This window comes from Nycticebus coucang, chromosome 15 (genome assembly GCF_027406575.1).
Source record: "Nycticebus coucang isolate mNycCou1 chromosome 15, mNycCou1.pri, whole genome shotgun sequence".
Lineage (NCBI taxonomy): Eukaryota > Metazoa > Chordata > Mammalia > Primates > Lorisidae > Nycticebus > Nycticebus coucang.
Window position 1 is genome coordinate 86,496,337 of NC_069794.1, and position 21,640 is coordinate 86,517,976.

At 32.1% G+C, this 21,640-nt stretch overlaps 1 protein-coding gene across 3 annotated transcripts in view; it reads left to right on the plus strand.

The window, feature by feature from the left end:
* Positions 1–21,640, plus strand: part of NBEA (neurobeachin) — a 754,735-nt gene that overhangs the window by 225,123 nt on the left and 507,972 nt on the right. For 2 of the 3 annotated variants that reach the window (XM_053563534.1, XM_053563535.1), the window contains exons 29-31: positions 3,917–4,085; positions 5,746–5,841; positions 13,474–13,912. In XM_053563534.1, the coding sequence (XP_053419509.1) occupies positions 3,917–4,085; positions 5,746–5,841; positions 13,474–13,912 (704 nt within the window). The remainder of the gene's footprint in view (positions 1–3,916; positions 4,086–5,745; positions 5,842–13,473; positions 13,913–21,640) is intronic. The other variant, XM_053563536.1, reaches the window with a different exon arrangement.

Below are 21,640 nucleotides of genomic sequence, written 5' to 3' on the forward strand. Positions count from 1 at the left end.
CTCCATTTTGTTGAGTGTTCTCATCATGATGTGGTGCTAAATTTTGTCCAGTGCTTTTTCTGCACCAGTTGGTCTTTGTTTTTTGTATCTATGTGGTGAAGCCAGTATTAACCTTGAATACCAAAGCCAAGAAAGGATATAATTTAACAACTAAAAAATAAAAGTAGAGACCAATATCCCTTATGACTATAGATGCAAATTCTCTGTAATATCTTAGTAAATCCACAAAAAAGTAATTCACCTTGCCAATGGCCCACATCCCTGAGATGTAAGATGTAAGGAAGGTTTTTTTTTTTTTGTCTTTCTCAGGTATTTTACTTTTTATGTATATAGTATTCTTAGTAAGACTCCTCACGCATCTGTATGGCACATATATAAATTTAGAGATTAAGGATTTTCGTGGTTTTCAAGGAGTTCTGTAATTTTCTTAGCAATGAAGGAAGGAAAGTGCCCTCTAGCTATGTGATAGGAGGAAAATTTTATAAAACATCAAAGAATAAAGTATTTCTCTTGCTCTCATTTATTTTCTGTGATGAAGACATTACTGGTTTAAATTCATATGAATTGTCTAGATTCAGGTAAAATAGTTGTGTGGTAAAATTTGCTGTGTGGTGGGCAGCGCCTGTGGCTCAATGGAGTAGGGTGCCAGTCCCATATGCTGGAGGTGGCAGGTTCAAACCCAGCCCCGGCCAAAAACTGCAAAAAAAAAATTTGCTGTGTGGTAAGAAAAATACATTTTAAAGAAAACTACTTTGTTTTTAATGTTTTCCACTAAGCCAGAATTTGAAGGTAAATTCACTATGCTTCTTCCTTTCCCCTCAGAATATTGATTATACTAAGTCACTTATATAGTGACTTATCTAAAATGAGGTAAAACGGAGGTAAATTTTACTATTTAAATATTGGGAGGTTTTCCATCATCCTAGTTGATGTGTAGTCTCTAAAGGATTTCAAAATGACTAATAACATTACTTATTTGAGATTGAGTAGTGGAGAGACTCATTTTTAAACAAAGGAGAGCGACATAATAGAGCTCCTGTCTTCTTAATAATAAAATACCTAAGCAAGTGAATTAATTTGCTTAAAAATTTAATCATTCGGATGTTTAGCTTCTAGGTGTACTGGACTTCATTTTCAAAGCCAAAAATGGTAATAAAAAGCACGGTTGGCTTGAAGATTTGACTTAAGTAAAGGAGATTTTAGGTTGGTTAAGACAAGGTTCACAGTGTTTATTATTTATGGCTCTGAAACTTTTCAGTTGATATTCACACGTTTATTAATTCATTTAACAAATATGTGTTGAGTGCCTTGTAATTGCCTGGTCCTGAGTCTTCACTGGTGGAGATAGAAGTATTGTGGGATATTATGGCTCATTACAGCTTAAGCTGTCTGTGAATTGATTCTTGGTTAGTATCTTTTGTTAGTCTGATTGTAGTTCATTTTCTTTTCTAATAACTGCTTAAGTATTTGATTTTGTCCATTTTCTACATGTTTATTCCATCAGCATTTTAATGTAAGGAATACGCATTTTAAACACTGTTTAAATTTAAATTTAAACTCTAAGAAACTGACTCTACAAAAGCTGTCACCCGCAATTGTGAAATACTAAAATAATGATATTTCAGAACAAATTTTATCTACTCTGGTCATTTTTCCTATTAACTGTACTTATTCTGTTTCATAATATTAAATCATCAGTAAAGATTTCTTGTTTAATTTCTTTCTCACAAATGCACATAAATTCTGAATCTTATTTTTGCATTATGCTTAAGTGAAGTAATAAATATAAATCACCTGTTAATGGAGTTCCTAGATTGTCCTCATCTTTGTTTCCTTATGTCTACTATGTCTTACATGTTGTCAGTGAGCCATAGTAACCTTTCAGTTTCAGTTTGGAAGTGTTAGTTTTACCAAGCTTATAGAAAAGGCTTTGTGAGCATTTACATTCAATTCCTTAGAAATACTCTAATTTGAAATGGCATTAGAGACCGTATAAATTGATTTCTTACCATTATTTCCCTAAATGATGGTTTTCTAGGCTTTTTGAATTAGAGATTTTAATGCAGTTGGTTTATTTTTGGAGAGCATACGTACCATTACTACTTCTCTACCCGCCTGTGGTAGGCTTTTTAAAACTGTCATCGCAAAGAGACAACCTACACAATGGGAAAGGATATTTGCATATTTTCAATGAGACAAAAGCTTGATAACTAGGATCTATAGAGAACTCAAATTAATCCACATGAAAAAAGCCAACAATCCCGTATATCAATGGGCAAGAGACGTGAATAGAACTTTCTCTAAAGATGACAGACGAATGGCTAACAAACACATGAAAAAATGTTCATCATCTCTATATATTAGAGAAATGCAAATCAAAACCACCCTGAGATATCATCTAACCCCAGTGAGAATGGCCCACATCACAAAATCTCAAAACTGCAGATGCTGGCGTGGATGTGGAGAGAAGGGAACACTTTTACACTGCTGGTGGGACTGCAAACTAGTACAACCTTTCTGGAAGGAAGTATGGAGAAACCTCAAAGCACTCAAGCTAGACCTCCCATTTGATCCTGCAATCCCATTACTGGGCATCTACCCAGAAGGAAAAAAAATCCTTTTATCGTAAGGACACTTGTACTAGACTGTTTATTGCGGCTCAATTTACAATCGCCAAAATGTGGAAACAGCCTAAATGCCCACCGACCCAGGAATGGATTAACAAGCTGTGGTATATGTATACCATGGAATACTATTCAGCCATTAAAAAAATGGAGACTTTACATCCTTCGTATTAACCTGGATGGAAGTGGAAGACATTATTCTTAGTAAAGCATCACAAGAATGGAGAAGCATGAATCCTATGTACTCAATTTTGATATGAGGACAATTAATGACAATTAAGGTTATGGGGGGGAAACAGAAAGAGGGAAGGAAGGAGGGGGGTGGGGCCTTGGTGTGTGTCACACTTTATGGGGGCAAGACATGATTGCAAGAGGGACTTTACCTAACAATTGCAATCAGTGTAACCTGGCTTATTGTACCCTCAATGAATCCTCAACAATAAAAAAAAAAAAAGTTCTAATGAAAAAAAGAAAAAAAAAAACTGTCATCTTATCCTGACTTGGCCGATTAATTTCAAATCTGGGAAAACTTTGCTATTCTTCCCTGGAAAAACTCCATTTTATCTTTGAGCTCTGAAACAAGGAGGCAGAAACGTTAATAGTGTTTTAGAGGCCCCTCTTTCAATGCGAGAAGAGTGGACTGTTAACTTTTTATCGGTTAATGCAGTTGAATACCAAATTAGCTTTTCCTTCTGCTGCCACCATATCATACTTCTAGCTCATATTGATCTTGTATAGATTCATGTTTTATGATTCTTCATTGTTTCTATCTTATTCATTTCTGGATGAATAAGACTCTCGCTTAGCTTATATTAGAATTATATATGTTTTTCAGTTGTAATTTTATCCTATTTATTAATTTTATTCAATTACAATGTTTAAGACTTTTGTTTTTTCTTTTCTTTTTTTATCTAGGACATTAATTTCAACTTCGTGTCATCTACCTAAGTTTATAAAGACATATAATGTTAATATGTTGTTATGCAGGTTGGATGATACTGGTAAAGAGGATAAAGGATAAAATTTTGTGACACATTTAACAAAATTTTAATGTGCTGTTTTTTAAAATGATAACTCAGCCTATGGTTCAGATTATATATTTCTGAAGTTTTGTATTTATACTTTAATAATATTGAATAACATCATATACTTAGAAGGTTTTAATAAAAAATAAATATTATATTTGCCTGCTTAATGAAAGTAAAATAGGAGTAGTTTCTTGAATGTTAAGAACTTATACTTCAAAATTTTTATATTTTTGCCTGTTAAAACTGCGTTTTTATTTTACCCAGGATGATAGCAAACAGGCACAGTTCTTGGCTCTGGCTGTTGTTTACTTCATTTCTGTTCTGATGGTTTCCAAGTATCGTGACATACTAGAACCCCAGCGAGAAACTGTAAGGACTGGAGGCCAACCAGGTAGAAACATCAGACAAGAAATAAATTCGCCAACAAGTACAGGTACTTCATTATTTTTAATTATTTGAATTTTCGCCATCATTTATCTCCTTTTCACCTTTACATCTAGATTTAAACTGGACCTCTTCATAACCACCTCAACTATTTATGAATGGTTGGTATATAAAAGCTAATATTATTTAATTCCACAAAAATGTCTGAATAATATTTCTATAATTTTGTTATATTCTCATTTTATCAGTGCAGCTTTGCTTCTGTGTTTCTCATTTATTGATAAAAATAATTTATGCCATTATTTCATATGCAAGTAACTCAAATACAGAGGGTACCAAAAATGTATACATATTTTAAGAAAGGAAAAATCTGTTTTCAATTTGTGGTACTCAATCACGTTTGACTTCTGCAGTGACAAAAGGTGCTCAACTAACTTGTACTCATCTCTTGTTTTCAGTATATATTGAATGTTAAAATGTTAATACAGATTTTTCCTTTCTTAAAATGTGTCTACGTTTTTTTGCATCCTCTGTATTATTAAATATATTATTTTTCTACTTTTTACAAACATGGAAATGAAAAGATTATAGAGTTGTTCAATCCCAAGAATAAGCCAAAATATAAATCTTTATAGCCAAACTCAAAAATAACACTTTTCTCTCTTTTTTTGCTGTGAACAATTATTTCAGTGTCTAAATATTCTATCAATGATTTATAATAGACAAACATATACTCTAAATTTTATACCAAAGTGGCTAAGGCTAAAACCGAGAACTTGTGGAAAATAAACGTCACAGACAACAAGGAAGCACCCTGGGCCACAGCGCCTTTCCCATTTGCATAAGATGCTCATGTCACAGGCGGTTTTGCATTCTCATTTTTGCCTACTCTGCTTGGACACCATCAACACATTTTCTGGCAACTAACATTTTAATAACATGGAACATCTTCTTCATTGCTTTTCCTGCCAGGTTTTTAGATCAATATTGTTTATCTGTTGTTTGTAGTGTAACCTTCATAACCTAATGGTTATTTCATATACCACTGAATTAATTTGCAGTTGAAATTTTTTCCCCTGAGTAAATACAGTACTCTTTAAATAAAATTGATGTTTTAAAAGTGAGTAGAAATTAGTGGTCAAACCTCTGCATCCTGTTTTCCATAAGCTTAACACGGCTCATTTACCTGTTATTGCTGTTGTAGAAATATGGATTATGACTTAGCTATAGTAAGCTAAGTTTTGCTGTTGCATGTTATATTTGTTTTTAACACATAAACATTAGATTATTTCATTATTGTCTACTTTCATTTTTAATTTTACTTTTCAAAATACATACCACCGTACCATTCCAGTTCATACCGTTTTGTCATTTAAAACACTAAGGCTTTATCATCTTAACTCTTTCTCTTCATTTTAATGTATTTGTATCCATTCTACATGTGCAAAATAAGGAATAGTATTGTGAACCTTGTAGTTCTGATTTTCTGTAGTTGTGTATTTGTATGCTTCTGTATATGTTGCCAAAAATTATTCTACTTAACAATTATGTTGTTTCCTTTCTCTTAACATGTGACCTCTTTCCTTCCTTCCAAGATGCATTCTTTATTGCTAGTACTGTTTGCATGTTGCAGTAATGCAGAATTGTCACGGACCGTGTTGCAGTTGTTACATGCTGGCTCAAATCTGATTCCATGATTTTCTCCACAGTTGTGGTCATACCATCTATCCCTCATCCAAGTTTGAACCATGGATTCCTTGCCAAGTTAATTCCTGAGCAGAGCTTTGCCCACTCATTTTACAAAGGTAATAATGACCTCATCTCCTGACCTGTTTGGGTATTCTTATTTCATGAGTTGTTATAAAATAAATATTCATGATGAAATTGTTTACAAACAAGTATACACCTCAGGTTTCATGGAGATACATATAATATATTATACTTATGCCTGGCTAGTGAGAGCATAAAATTATATTGGTAATTCATTACATTTTATATCATCTGTAAATTAAGAACACCTAATTATTTGTATATAAATATGCACAGTACTAGCACTATGAGAGATCACAGAAAAGTCACAACTTAGATGTGAAACTAAATTCACCTAAAATGAAGGCTACTCTAGACTTACTAGGAAAAGCTTAAAACCTGTCTTAAAAACGTTAAGTTAGGGCAGTGCCTGTGGCTCAAAGGAGTAGGGCACCAGTCCCATATGCCGGAGGTGGCAGGTTCAAACCCAGCCCTGGCCAAAAAAAAAAAAAAGTTAAGCTGATGTATAAAATTATTTAACTTCTGGTCAGAACAAAATCTCAACATTCTTTTGAAGGATTGCAAAAAATACCTCACCAAAAAACATAAATGTTAAACATCCAGTGAAAAATTACTGAACATACAAAGAAGCAGAAAAATGTGATGTATAAGCAGAACAAAATAAATCATAGAATCAGATTCAGAAATAGTAGACGTGGCACAGTTGTCAAATAAGAACATAAAATAGCCATTATGTTGTTTAAAGGAAAAAGTGATCATAATGAGAAAAATGGAACTTACAGAAAAAAGAACCAAATGGAAATATTAAATATGAAAAATACACTAACCAGATTGATAATGTCTCTGGGTAGGATTAACATGAAATTAAGTGACTACAAAAAAAAAAGGATTGTAATAGGACAATGCTGTGATAGCCCCAAAATATTCCAGAGTGCATACCTTATAAAATCCTTAGGATCGTAAATATGATGGATTTTATGCCTGTGATTAAGTAATGTTATGTCACAGTTGCTTTTGTGAAAGGTGTTATCCAGGTGAACCTGACCTAATCACACGAGTTCTAAAAACATAGAATGTTTACTCTGCTAGTTGCAGAATAGCAAGTGAGAGAGACTTGAAATTGTAAAAAATATTTGACATGAAAGAAGGCCTTTATTGCTGAGAGACCATGGAAGACCTGAGGACTCCCTGTAGGAGCTAAGAATATTCCCTGGCTGATAGTCAGCAAGAATGTGGGGAACTGTGGTCTTACAACAAGAAACTAAATTTTACTAATAACCAAAATGAGTTTGGAAGAGGACGCTGAGCTCCAGATGATACCCTAATTCAGTGTATTTTACAAGTAGTTAATAATATGGAAGCAGCTTTTGGAATAAATAAAACAAGCTAGTACTTTTTGTTAAAAATTAATGATATTTGGGGGTGAAATTTCCTAAAAGTTCCTTTACTGACAAACAAATCTATCTCTGAACAGTATAAACCAGAAAGAATTAGATTGTCATGAAACATCTGGAGACTTTGTGTAGGAGGGTGTTCCAAAAGCTCAGCTGCGGTGACTGGAAAATATTCTGAGCTGTTGTATCAGGAGGTAAATGCAGTTTATCAAGAAAGTCTTTCTATGAAAACTATTTTAGACAAACTGAATCATAGTGGTCTTTGTGACATAATAAGAACTTTGAGGCTAATATGGTAAATTACTATTATTTTTCTTACATGATAATATGGCAGGTTAACATAACTTATTATTTTGCATGCTAAGGTATAGTGAGGGAAAAATGTCTGTTACTGATGTCAGAGCTACAAGTTAAACCCTTATAGCATTTCCCCACGGTAAGAAACCAGATTGAATCCACTTTTAAAATATGAATTAGGCTGGCTTTTTTTCCCCAGACATCTAAAATATGAACTCAGTGCTTCCAAACAGGGAAGGATGTTTTTCATGATAAACAAGATCCAAGAACAACAACAACAAAATGGTTAGAATCTTGGAGGTATATAATTTCACAATTTAATAATAATAAGCAAAGTATCTTGAGCCTTAGGAATAATCTGATTTTGTTTGTTTTTGAAAACTTACCACCTTTCATTTTATGGATTTGATAGAATGTCTTATGTTTTATTGTCTGGCAATAAAAAGTCTACACATAGGAAATTCATGGATCTGCAATCAATTTCTTTCATTGAAATACAATTTATATATTGTTATAAAACTACAAAATAAAATTTTGGAACTGTTTATTGATAAACATGTTGACATATTTTGAAGTTACAATATTTCCAACTTCAATTTGGATCAGGCTTAAAATGGATATTCTGGGCTTTCTGAATTTCCATTCTAGCAACATACCCGTCACCTTTGGCTGATCTTAGGCCCTGCACAAGCAGAAAGTGCAGGGTAAGGGGGTGTCTTAAACCATGGGAGTGTCGCAAGCATGCTCCAACACACACAGAGCTTCTGGCAAAGGGTGGCAGATCCATTAGTTTAAGACAAATGTTAAGGAAATGTTTGTCTAATCATTAGCTGATCACTAGGTTAACTGAATTACAGTGAGCTACAGATGATAGAACACAGATTTTACAGAATTAATTCAGGAAAGCCAGTAAGCAAACAAAACAACAATCTCTGTGGGAGGGATCTGATTCCAGAATTGCCACAGTGTATTACTTACAATGTCTGGTTGTTGTCTTTTTTTTTTTTTTGATAGAGTCTCATTATGTCGCTGTCTGTTTTTTAATAATAAAAAAAAATCATGAGACTAGCAATAGAAAGTAATAGTCAATATACAGAGAAAAAAAAACAAACAGTTAATAGAAATTGTCCCCTGAGGAGGCCCAGATAATGGACACTTTAAACCAGCTGTTATACATGTGCTTAAATAATTAAATAAAACCTCCTAAAGAATGAAAAACACCCAAATAGCAGGTATCAATAAAGAACCAAATAGTAATTCTGGAGTGAAAATCACAATAACTGAAATGAAAAATTTATAAGATAGAAGTTCAAGAGTAGATTTGAACTGGCAGAAGAAATAGTAAGTATACTTGTCGCTAGATCAGTAATGAGTATCCTAGTCGAAAGAGTAGAACAAAAAAAGAATGAAGTAAACTGCTGAACAGAGCCTCACAAACTTGGTGATTTAAGTGAATCAACATACTCCATATTTTGAGAGTCCGAGAAGAGAGGAGGGAAAAAGAAAGGGGCAGAATGAATATTGGAAGAAGTACTCTCCTGGAAAAAAAATCCAAATTTAATAAAAACCATTGCTATGCATATCTAACAAGCTCAAGGCATGCCAGGTACGGTAAACTCAAAAGACCCACATCTAGACAGAGCAGAGTCAAAACCAATTGGAACATTTTCCTGGCTCTTACTTGTATCTTCTCTATTACCATTTTGTCTACTGCAGATATATCCTTTTGTAGTAATATTGAATTCTGTATTATGCTGAAGTCAGAGCTTTTAGTGTACTCACCAGAATAGCATATATTGTACCAGTAGATTTTTTATCCCTCAGCTGCCCTCTCAACCTACCTACTTCTTAATTTCCAAGTTTTTTTTATATCTCTTTATGACAATATCTATTCTTCATTTGAATTCCCGAAGTTGAAATCTTTTCATACATTTATTGTAGATAGCAAACAAAAAGGACCATATATAAATAGTTGCAAATAATTCCTCAAAATATCGCAATCTTTTTTGTGTATAATTGAATTTTAATAATGCTTTAAAAATATTTTCATGTATGGGGTCTTTACATCTTTGAAGTTAAGATTAGTTTTGATTGAACTAAATTAATTTTGCATTTATATGGATTTTGGATTTAATATACACAAAATACACAAGTAGTTACATACAGCTTTGTATATTTTATTTTAAATTACAGTGATTTAGTTTGCTTAATATTATTATTAGAAGAGCAAATATTTAATATGATTTTTAATGCTCTACTAACAAGTAGCTTTTTAAATGTTATTCCTTCTTTAGAAAATTTGGAAAATAACAATTTTACTAATTTAATATGTAAAACATATTGAAACATTTTATAAATCACTGTAAAACAGGATTTTTGGAGGAAGGAATGTGATAAATAAGTCACCATTAGACATCATGTCATTTGCTGAACGTAACCTCATATTTTTTCCCAAAATATATTAGATGAACTCATTGGATTCAATGAAAAACAGTATGAAAAAGAAGCATCTGGCATCCAACTGCCTGTTTCTGACAGGGTTTGGATCACTCAGACTAGCAATGTTTTGGATTTGTGTACTAACATGGCCTATTGCTACAGAGACTGATGAGAACTATTGAAAACTTAGAAGCCTACTGTCATTAATATAATCTGGACAGATGAAATCATTTATACTTTCTCTGTGGTTCTTGCCTAACTTCTTATTAAGTCACTGGGTTAATGCCACAAAGAAGTATTCTGGAAACATACATTATCTAAACTGAAGTTTATGGTTAATAAACTGAGAACATAAAGATATTAATTGAACAATAAGAAATTAAAGTGAGATTTTTTGACTATGGAACTTTTATTATTGCTTTTATAAAATTTTCTATTGGTGTGTATTTTTATTTCTATGTAACATGACACAGAATGTGCTTTTATAAAGGTTTTATTTGAATAGAATTCTTATTGAAATATCATAATAAGTGCTTCCATTTTAAAGTCATTTATCAGTCCCAGTAAAGATAAGATTTTTAGTACTGTGTAAATATTTTAATGAGCTATTTGATAACATTCCAATACTAAATTTTTATAAACTTTCATGATTTATAATTGAGAGGTCAACATTTGTGTTGGAGTTTCAAGTATATACGTAGTAAGTTATAGATTTTGAGGCAACTGGGAGTCAATTCGTTAAGCAGAAATGTAAAAAATTATATAATTGGCAAAAACCCACATATGGTAGCTAATGAACACCAAATCAAAGTTTTTATTTTCTTAGATATTTTGTTTGCTAGTAAATGGTTATATTTCATTCAAATGTAACTTGGAAACTTTAAGCTTTTTGTGCATCTATCAGTGTAAAACATACCATAAATAGAGATATTTAGAAAATGTATTAGCGTAAAGTAAAAATTCTAGACTGAATCTATAAATCCGGTAAATTCAAGCTAAGTGCTAGACATGACTTCATGCCTTTTGATAATTAAACTCTATAAGAAAAGTGAGCTCATGCTACTAATTAGGCAACTGTGTGTTATTGTCAGAGTTCTTATTTTGTTTTTACATTTTCTCTCTCTGTTGTCATAAGAAATGTCACTATTGCTGTTTAATTCTTCCCCAATACTTTGCTGCAGTTGTTTTCTGTCCAAAAATATCCAGGCTATAGATGCAAACATGTTAAATTAATTGGGTCTGTAATAGTAGAAATAACTGCCTCATCCATCTTACCTTCTCATTCTGTATTTGTAGGTTATTTTATTACCTTTCTTCAGTTTGAATAATTTGAGTGTACAGCTATTCTTCTTTTGACCTACAGATGTAAATATCTCAGAGATTCTGCAGACTAAACTGAGTCAGACTTTAATTCAGTATTCTATTGAACAAATCTCATATCTTCCTTTCTCAGTGGCGTATCAACGGTCTTGTTTTTTCTTCTTAAGCTAGGTATTTCAGAAATATCTTGCCTCTTTCTTCTCCTTCACATTTCTAACGTTAGAAATTTAAATCTTAGTCATCTCTTAAAAGGTTTTATTAAAAAATGTCAACCTTTCATCTTTATCTCTTAATTAGTTCTTTCTCCTGTGTTTTGCCTAGTGTTATTAAGATTCTCAAAACTCTTATGTAGTGATTTTAAATTTTAATCTCAGGAACAATATACAATAAATCTACTCTACTTTTTCAGGTTGGTTTTAGAGTGTTTGAATATGAGGGTTGTCGGAAAGTTTCCAGTCATGTATGTCTCTATTTGCTTTCCAGACAAACTTTGTATTATTTTATCTCACAGATTATTCTTTTAAGTCTATCCACTGGACCAAACTAACAAATAAATAGGCAAAACTGAAACCTATATAATTAATGTGATGAAAACTACACTATAACTATAATTGTGAAAAATGTATATTTTTACTCAGTGTAAATGAATATCAGATATTGGGACAATTGACTAAATGAAGGTGTTATTTATTCCTAAAGAATGTATATATTTAATATAATTTGAATCAAAAGGAAAAGGGCAATTGAAAGAAAAAAAGGGGTATTTTCATTCTTTTGAAACTTGGCAGAATTATTTTGAAGTTAATCTGGAAAAATTAATAAATTCATACCCTCACTAAATTTGAATGTAATGCCATTAATTTAAATTCAAAAGAGTAACAAAACTATTTAATTGACAGGGCCCAAGAATTAAGCCTCTTACCAAAGAAATCCTTTCACATTATTTTTAATCCTTCAGAGTGTATTTACAGAACTTTTAGCAAGTTATGATCCCACTCAACAAGATTGATATTGAAAAATTTCTCTGTGTTTTTGCTAAAGATTTCACAAAGTGAAATAACCTTTTAAAACAAAAAAACATACAAATAACAAAATAAAATCTAAGAGTTTCATAGAATTTACAGATGTTAAAATTTTGAAGAAATCTTAGAATAATTTAGTCTGCCCTTCTTGCTTTACAAAGGATAAACTTAAATACAAATTAAAATAATACAAGTAGTTAATTAATATTTACTTATGTGAGAACTGAAAATAATTTACATATAGTAGCTTAATTGGACATTTTCTTCAAAATGACTTAAAATTGAGGACTGTTATTATTTTCTTCAGAATGACTTAAAATTGAGGACAGATATTAAACTTAGTTTAGATACATTTTTCAAGGTCGTCATTTAGGATTTGGTAACATTGTATGGAGAACTTCTTTATGTTTACCTTTGTATAATGAAACTCAATAGGAATTCAGGAATTTTAGGATTTTTTTCATTTATTTTAATTGTTAAGTTTAATTATATATTTCATATTTATGGATGTACAGATAGATACATGTATGTTTCTATGTTAATGTTAAAAAATTTCAATTTATATTTATTCACAAAGAATGAGCCTAATAATTCCAAAATAATTGGTCTAAATGCATATGTAGGCTAAGTTCTTGAGGAGTTATTATTCTTATTAAAGTATTTATCTTTTTGAACTAATTGATAAACTTTGCATTTTGCAAATTCTTCAGAATTTTATGTATTTGTAATTTAAAATATCTTCAAATACTTCAAATATTTCATATATTTCATTTTTAGTTATTGAGTGTCACAGAAGAGATAAAAATAATTTTATATTCTTAAGGAAATAATAGAGAAATACATGAATTTCTCTTGCATGATTGTTTGGTAGCCAACAGTGAAACGATAAAAGAAGAACTTCATATAATTATTTATAAGCTGCTTTAAAAATTGTTAGGGAAACTATTTCTTGATCTGTTTAAAGCCATCAGTCCTGAAATGCCAGATGATGTAAGTTTATTTTGATGCTTACTGAACAAAATGACAGGTATATTGGTAGATATATTTTAACTGAGTTGTGTTACTATGCGCATCTATTTAGCAAATTGTTTTGTTTATAATAGGCTTTATTTTCATATGTGAGAACATTTTATTAATAATACAAGATTATCACTTGTGAAGTTTTTTTCTTTTAAGCACGTTTCTTTTATTACAGAAACACCTGCTGCTTTTCCAGATACTATAAAAGAAAAAGAGGCACCAACTCCTGGTGAAGATATTCAGCTAGAAAGTTCAATTCCTCATACAGATTCCGGAATTGGAGAGGAGCAAGTGGCCAGCATCCTGAACGGGGCAGAGTTAGAGGCTAGTGCGGGCCCCGATGCCATGAGTGAACTCTTATCCACTTTGTCATCAGAAGTGAAGAAATCTCAGGAGAGCCTAACTGAAAATCCTAGTGAAATGTTGAAGCCAGCACCATCCATATCTAGCATCAGTCAAACCAAAGGCATCAATGTCAAAGAAATATTGAAAAGTCTCGTGGCTGCCCCAGTGGAAATTGCAGAGTGTGGCCCTGAACCTATCCCGTACCCAGACCCAGCACTGAAGAGAGAGGCTCACGCTATTCTTCCTATGCAGTTTCACTCCTTTGATAGGTAGGTACTGGGTTTACTCACAGAGCTTTGTCAATGGCAGGGAATTGGGCTCCAGTTAATTTTAAAATATTAGTAGTGTTTGCAAAGTTTATATTAATTAATGTAGGTTCTTATTACAAAGACTAATGTAGTGATAGCTTAACCTGATTGATCACATAATAAGACATTTTAATAATACGTCTCAGAAAAAGGACTTTCAATATGGTATGGTGAATGGCACTGTGAATTAAAAATATGGAAACCTGGATTCTAGTTATAACCTCTCTACAAGGTGAAATTATTTTTCTCTTTGGACTTAGTTGGTTCATATATAAAACGGGTCATTGCCACATGCCTCTGAAGTCTATGCTTCCTCTGAGATTCTGTTACAATATTATTATAAAATACTATAAAAATTGTTTGAGATTACATGGTTCATGTAATTGAGATTCAGACCTCAGTTTTAAGTGAACTAAGTGGGAAATGTACAGATATGTGTGATAATCTTCCTTATAGTATTTCTAGTATCTATGTAAAAGCCGTATTTTGAGATGTGTATTTAAGTAAATGTTATTGAAAAGCATTTTGGCATTATAGGTCCCTAAATTATTTATAACATGGCCCAAATTTCTACATTCAAATGTTAAATTACAAAAGACATTTTTTTAGGAGTAACTAATTCTTTCTTCTGTTCCAGGATATACTCAAAAAAAACAATATTTAGTAGTTCACAGAAGCAGAAGAAAGTATTTTAGAACCAAACTATCTGTGCATCTAATATACTGTACTGTTTAAAAACATGTACAGTATTAGAAAAATATTTAGTCACTAGTTAACAGTAGTACTTATCTTTGACAACTAAGATTGATACATATTTAAGATTATGTTCATATTTTATCATATAAATTTAAAAATGTGTTGGTTTAGTATCTGAATTAAATTGTTATTAATATTTAAATTATTTTTTCATACCAAAAAATGAATATGTAACACTATTGACAAGCATTATTTTCGAAAGACAAGATTAAATTAGGAAATTAAAAGTTTCTTAAACTAGAATGTTGAGAAAATGTAAAATATTTTACCAGTATTTTATAGATCTTGAAAATTTGTTGTGGAAAATGTAAATGGCATTAGTGATCATGAGGTTTATAAAGATGAATAAAATCACTTTTGTCTCCTATGAATTTAGGATAATAAGGAGATAAGATATTCACAAATAATTGTCATGTAAGATAAAATATGTATTTCAAAAGGTTTTAAAAAGTAAAAAATGGTGTGATTGTAAATATAAATGTAGGAAATTATTTTTTTTTAGTAATTTATTAATTTATATTCAGAAGTTCATTGGTACTGTGACTGTCTCTTAATGTCCCCTGTGATGTTTTACATTTATCTTCTTGATTCCACGTATTTGGTTTATGTTCCCAGGGTGAATGTGTGTGCGTGTGTGTTTGTGAATTTGTGTAAACATAACACATATAATCATATGTAATTGTGTATATCTGTAACGATAAAGACAGTACAATAATTTAAGGTCATTAAAGTTTTGTGTCCTCTTTTATTTTAAATGTCTTTGAATTGTGCTAAAATATAAACCAGTATATAAAGAGAATTATTGTGTTTTCATGAGAATACAATGAAATAAAGTTTAAGTGAAATATTCTTGTTATAATTTGGATTATCGTTACAACTTTTTTCATTAAAACTTAGCAAAGCAGTCACCTGAGTGTCAATATTCTTAGCTGCTTAAAATTTATTATACTTTTGAAAATATTGCTTTTTGAAAAACAGAACTTTCTATTTATTCTTGGTAGCATTTGTGTGAAATGCAATGGGAGTGGGATCATTATTCTAAATTGCATACGTGGAAATGAAATGGAAGAGCACAAAGCATATTTCAGTTCTTTTTAGGAAAAGGGTCTCCAGTGTAGTTAATATATGCAGTAGCTCAAGTACTATCAAATGTAAATGATGAGGTGATATTGATGAAAGGAGGGGATTGAGGTCTCAGGGGGCGCTGATGACGGATTGAACAGAAGCGGCCTTGCACTGCACGTAACTCAAGTCTGTCGTCTTCACTACTCAAAGCTATAATGGGAGGTGGCAGTCTGAAATGAGTTGCCACGGCAAAGAGTATTATTTTTGAAATGCTTTCACACAAATCACTAGGCCCTGCATACAACTTAGTTTCATGCTTTAATGTCATCAGGAGGCACAAATTGGTGTGTCTAATTGTTTGCCACCTGCCAGCAAAATGAGCTGCCAGCCAGACAGACGGGTTTGATTGTCTGTCAGCCATTCAATAGATTGAGAGTGACAACATCAAAAATTTAACTTCAAACTCGGGAGCTTTGAGCAGCTTTTCAGAGACATCATCCCCACAAGTGCTTCTGGACCACTGCATTTTTCTATTATATTTGCAGTGTATTACTACCATTTGCCTTATCTGTCTTAAGGTAGCTATAATTACTTTATGAGGTATATAAACATATTTCTGAAGCACTGAAGTCTGAAATCCAAGTTATGACATGTCTTTTAACATAAGATTGAATTCCTTGAAAATAGGATCTAAGAGGGCAGCCTTTAGCATGGAAGTCCTGAATGCTACCAGTTTCAAGCACAGAATTATCGGGATCTCACTCTACCAAGGATATATTTTTTATTTTTATCTTTAATTGAAAAATAGATTTAAACCCAGTTGCTTAATTCTGTGTATTCCTAATAATATTGTATAATCTCAATGGCAGTTACCTATAATTTAACTTTTGTTAACCAGTTATTTATTGGCTCTCTTGTAAACAAGCCAAAAACTTATTCTTTAAACTTATTCTAGGTTGTAAATTTAGAAATAACTTCCTAAAAAAACTGATATAATTCAAATTATTTTATGTTCTACATCAGAGTATTTCTCTCCACTGAGGATGGAACATTGATAAATTTCAGTGTTTTGAAATTTATAATACCACTTTCATTATGTAAATTGTGGCACAAATTTTAGATACATTTAGACTTAAACCATTTTTCTTTCACTATTAAATCTTCTGTCAGATTATATGCAAAATATATAAATGTTTTTATTTGAATATATACCAAGTGCTGATCCTCTATACTGCCTCCAGTTATCTGTGCAGATTTAATTATATATCTATGATTACACTCAGTGATCCTAAAAAAAAAAAAATATATATATATATGTATATATGTATGTATGAAGTATAAAAATGCTACAGATCCACTAGGACTGTTCCATAGTGCAGAAACACTGTATTTATAGAATAAATATAATTACGACACTGTAACAGTTTTTCTGAAGTTTTTACTTGGAGAAAAAGAGAATTATTTATAATAGTTTTTTTTATTTCTAACAGAAAAGCTTAATAATTTCAGAATTTATAAATCAAGTTGTAAAGTTCTCAAACAATAATGTTTTCTGATATATTTCTATATAGATCCATGATTTATAAAATGTTCTATCTGAGCTATTATTTCTGATGTGTTAGCAACTGTGTAGCTTTTAGTTTGGGGTAATGCTTGTCTCTAAAACCACACATTAAGCTTTAATCTTATCTCTATCTTTTAAACTAAAATTTTAATCATGTGTATCTAAATTCTTTTTATTTTTTGAGAATTTGATATATATCTGTTACTAAATTCAGTTTTCATTTCCTAGTATTTCTAGATCCCATTATTTTTTTGCTCTATGTACATTTTAACTTCTATATTTTAAAAAATTATTTTAAGTCTAGACTATCACAAAAAGCTTACCTTTTGTTGCCTCTTTGACTAACAGAAGTCTATAATTTATACATTATCCTTTTTGATGTTACATACCTGCTTGTGTTCAAATTACTGTGGGTGATATATTCTGGTAAAGTAGTATACAGCTTTTTCTTCTAATTTTTAATATCCTTGCTTCGAAGTGCTTCATGCTCTAAAAAGGAAAATCTCTGAAATAAAATCTACTTTGTAAATAATAGAAAACTAAAAAAGCCATTTAGGTAGGCTTTATATTATTAAAACTCAAGTATAAGCTTAGAGTAGGTATTTCTCTCTAGTTTCGTTAGTTTTTTAAAATTGGTCTTAGTGCTAAGGGTAAGAATTTGGGTAAATACTAAAGAAATGTTTTTAGTAGAGTCAGTGGGGTCCTTTCACATTGATTTCTTTAAATTTAGAATTAAGAATATGAAAAATTATAATTATTTCTAAAGACTTCATTTGCTTTTACTGCTTTCTATCTTTTAAAAAAAGTATTTTGATTTTATCGCTTAAAAGATTAACAAGTTTGAATGAGCCAAATTGATTATATATCTGCCTACCTTTATAATTCAATATCCATATCTACTCACTGTGATTCCTGTTTTTAATATGCTCCAGTGTCCTGGGTACATATTTCAAGGCCAGTTGCCAGAAGATGCAATTTTGACTGAGCAGGTTGTATACTAATTTCTCCAGTGTTGTTGCCTTTACAAAGACAGTTCAGTGAAGTGGATAATGCACCTCTCTTTAATAGGCAGCTTAATGGAATACTCAGTTATTTTTTTATACATCTTTTCTATTGATATTCTCAGATATTTTATAAAATAGAGAAGCAAGTAAACACATTAGAGTAATAACCTTTTTGTCTCTCTGGGGCCCAGTTTCCCACCCCTTGAATAATGGAATTAAAGCCACATATTTCTAAAAAGTCTCATCAAGTTCTAAAATCTTACGATAAATGAAATGGGCTTATAATTAGTCCCCCAAAACAATAAAATGGCTATTTTTGAACTGGTTAAAAGGTCCAAATTCCAAAAAAAAAGGGCACTCTCCAGTCCCAAAGCAATCCTAGGCCCCCAGCATCACTCAAGTGGATACCTCTATTATCTTTTCACTGGCCAGGTGTCCTCCCCTTACCCCAAATTTATTTTTGACATTTATGCCAGAGACTTTTTTTTTCAAGGAAAAACCTTTAAAGATTCTGAAATAAGTCTTATTTACATAATACAAGAGGAACTTCTTAGTTTCATTTTTCTTCATCCACTTAGTATTCATTTGCAATTCCTTCAGCTACCATATCTGTTCATATTTCTTTTCCTTGCTGAGTTTTACCTATTGGACTATTCTCTGCTTGGCTAATATCTAATTCTTTTAGATTCATCGCACTCTTCCTTGATGACACATACCTGTGATTTTAGAATGGTCTGGCGTAACTTTCACCAGGGCAGTAGTTTAAATGTATTGCACAGTCGGTCTGTCTTTCATAGCCCCTTCGAGTATGTCCAAGGCATGGAGCGTGTCATGTCTGCCTTGGTGTCTGTGTAGTTTATACCCTAACCTGTTATCCACAGAAAGAAGAAAGAAGAGATTCTTTGAGGGTGCCATGAATAAATATAAAACTTGCTCGCCTTAATAAATCACTATTTAAAAGCTCTTTTTATCTTGAACATCCACTTTATATTTAGCACAAACTATGAGGTTCACAGATGAATGGACAGCCCCATGACTACACCTACAGACCACTTGTATTCTCTCTTCTTCAGTGATCTCATCTGCTTTCCTGGCATTAAATAACATCTATATGCTGATGATTCCCCATATTTATATCCCAGTCCAAACTTCTTTCCTAAACATGAGACCCATATGTCCAATTGCCTTTTTAAACATTGCCATTTGGATCATTAATAACAGGTATAAAATATAGCTTTAAAAAACCTGCTCCAATCCCAGTCTTCCCTATCTTAGTTAATGGCAAACTGTTACTTAAGGCAAACACTTTTGCCTCACCTCTCAATTTTCTCTCATGCCCACATCCAGTCTTTCTGCAGATATAACCAAAATTTGAATCACCAGTTTTACTTTGCTATTCTGATTCAAACCCTCATTGTTTCTTGCTTATTATTGTAGTTTTATCTTAAATAGTCTTCTCAGTTCTATTGTCGTCCTCCCGCCCCAAGCCTCTCCTTGGCATAGCAGCCAAAGCAATCCTGTTATATCCTACGGTCATATCCATCCCCTTTTCCCGAGCTGTACTTGTTTCTGATCCCACTCCCAGTGAAGCTGACATCCCTGCTGAGGACGACGGGCCCTGCGATCTGAGCCCTTCTTCCTTCCCTCGTCTGGTCTTTGCAACTCTCCGTGTCCCCAGTCTTCTCTAGGCCCGCCGGCCTTCACGCTGCCACCTGCGCCTGGGGCACCTTTCACCGCATGGCCTTGTGGCTGTCCCTTCACTTCCTTCAGTGTTTGCTCAAATGCCACCTTTTGTGGTCATTTTTCTCTGAGCTCCCCTGTCAACAATATTCCCTATTCCTATCCATGCTTCATTTTTCTCATAGCACTTACCAACTTATGTCCTATGTTTACTCATGTATGTTATTGTGCTTTCTCTTCCTGATTAAAATTTAAGTTCCAATAAGGATTGCAAGGATTTTGTTCTATTCATGGCTATAGCTCTAGAACTTAGGGCAGTCTCACACACATTGCATGGCTCAATAAATATTTCTCAAAGGAATGAATGTGTGAATGAATAAAGTTTAGGTCACATCCCAAATATCTGGCTTTGAGACAACAAACTTACTAATGGAAGAATTCACAGTTATGTAAATTATGTATTAAAAAGATGTAAGCAATAATTCAGTAAAAAGGTCTGTTGAATGAATTATATTGAATTATTTCCTAGCCTGTACTATTATGATTATAACCTTTATACCCTTAGAGTACTTACAGATTTTATGTGTAGTATAAAAGAATTATCTACTTCCTTATAGTTTATAGGCTTAAAGTTGTTGGATAGAAATTTGACATTTTATGAAAAGGATGGAAAAAATAATTCTTGGGATTTTAAAAAGTGACATTGCTGAAAGGGAATGTAGAGTAGAGGATTCTAGGTATCTCTGTTAGTATGGAAGGCAGATTTACAAGAAGAAGAGAGTAAGTAGCACATGAATAGTTTGGATCAGTAGCTATTTTTGTAGCTTTTACATGTTTTTGAAAATTTACATAAAATTTAAATGCTTACCAGAGGGGGGAAAAGTATAAATGTATACCCACGTTTGTTTATATTTTAATATTTTCATATACCCTAAATGGATACCCACAGTCGGTATTCAGACTCTTAGGTAAGACTCTTTGGGGTAGATGGAATAGTTAATCAGTGGGAAATACTGAGTAACAACAGAAGGTTTTGTAAGAGTTGAAAATTTTTACTTTCATAGGTAAGTAGCTACAAGTACTAAATAACATCCTGACAGGTAATTCATTTCTTATCAGGATGTATTAATAATTGTGAATTATTTGTGAAATAGTTTGCTTAGGGCAGAGACTGGTGTAAGGTGTAAGTGAATGGGTAATGTTGATGAAGAAATGGTAGTAAAGACAAGACTGTGTAGTCCTTGGATTCTAGACAAGCGATTTAGCTTTATCAACCAAAGGGGAAATAGTTCTTACAAATTCATAAAGTTTTAGATTTAGAAAAACATCAGTGAAATCTAAATCAGTCAAATCCAGCTTCCTACTTCTCCCAACAAAACCTTTGGCAGACGATCGTGTGATGATGATCGTGTCTAGTGATACCCAGTCACGGGAACATATCAGTGATCAGAAGCTGGAGCCCAAAACAACTGGCAGGGATTTCTTCTTCCTGTGGGTCTCAACATGGTGCTTTGAGATCTATGCAAGTTCCATTTTGTTTTCTTACCACATATCTTCAAAATTTTTTAATTTTATAATTTTTTCTTATTCTTTCATAACAGTTTTCTAGCCCTTTTAGCC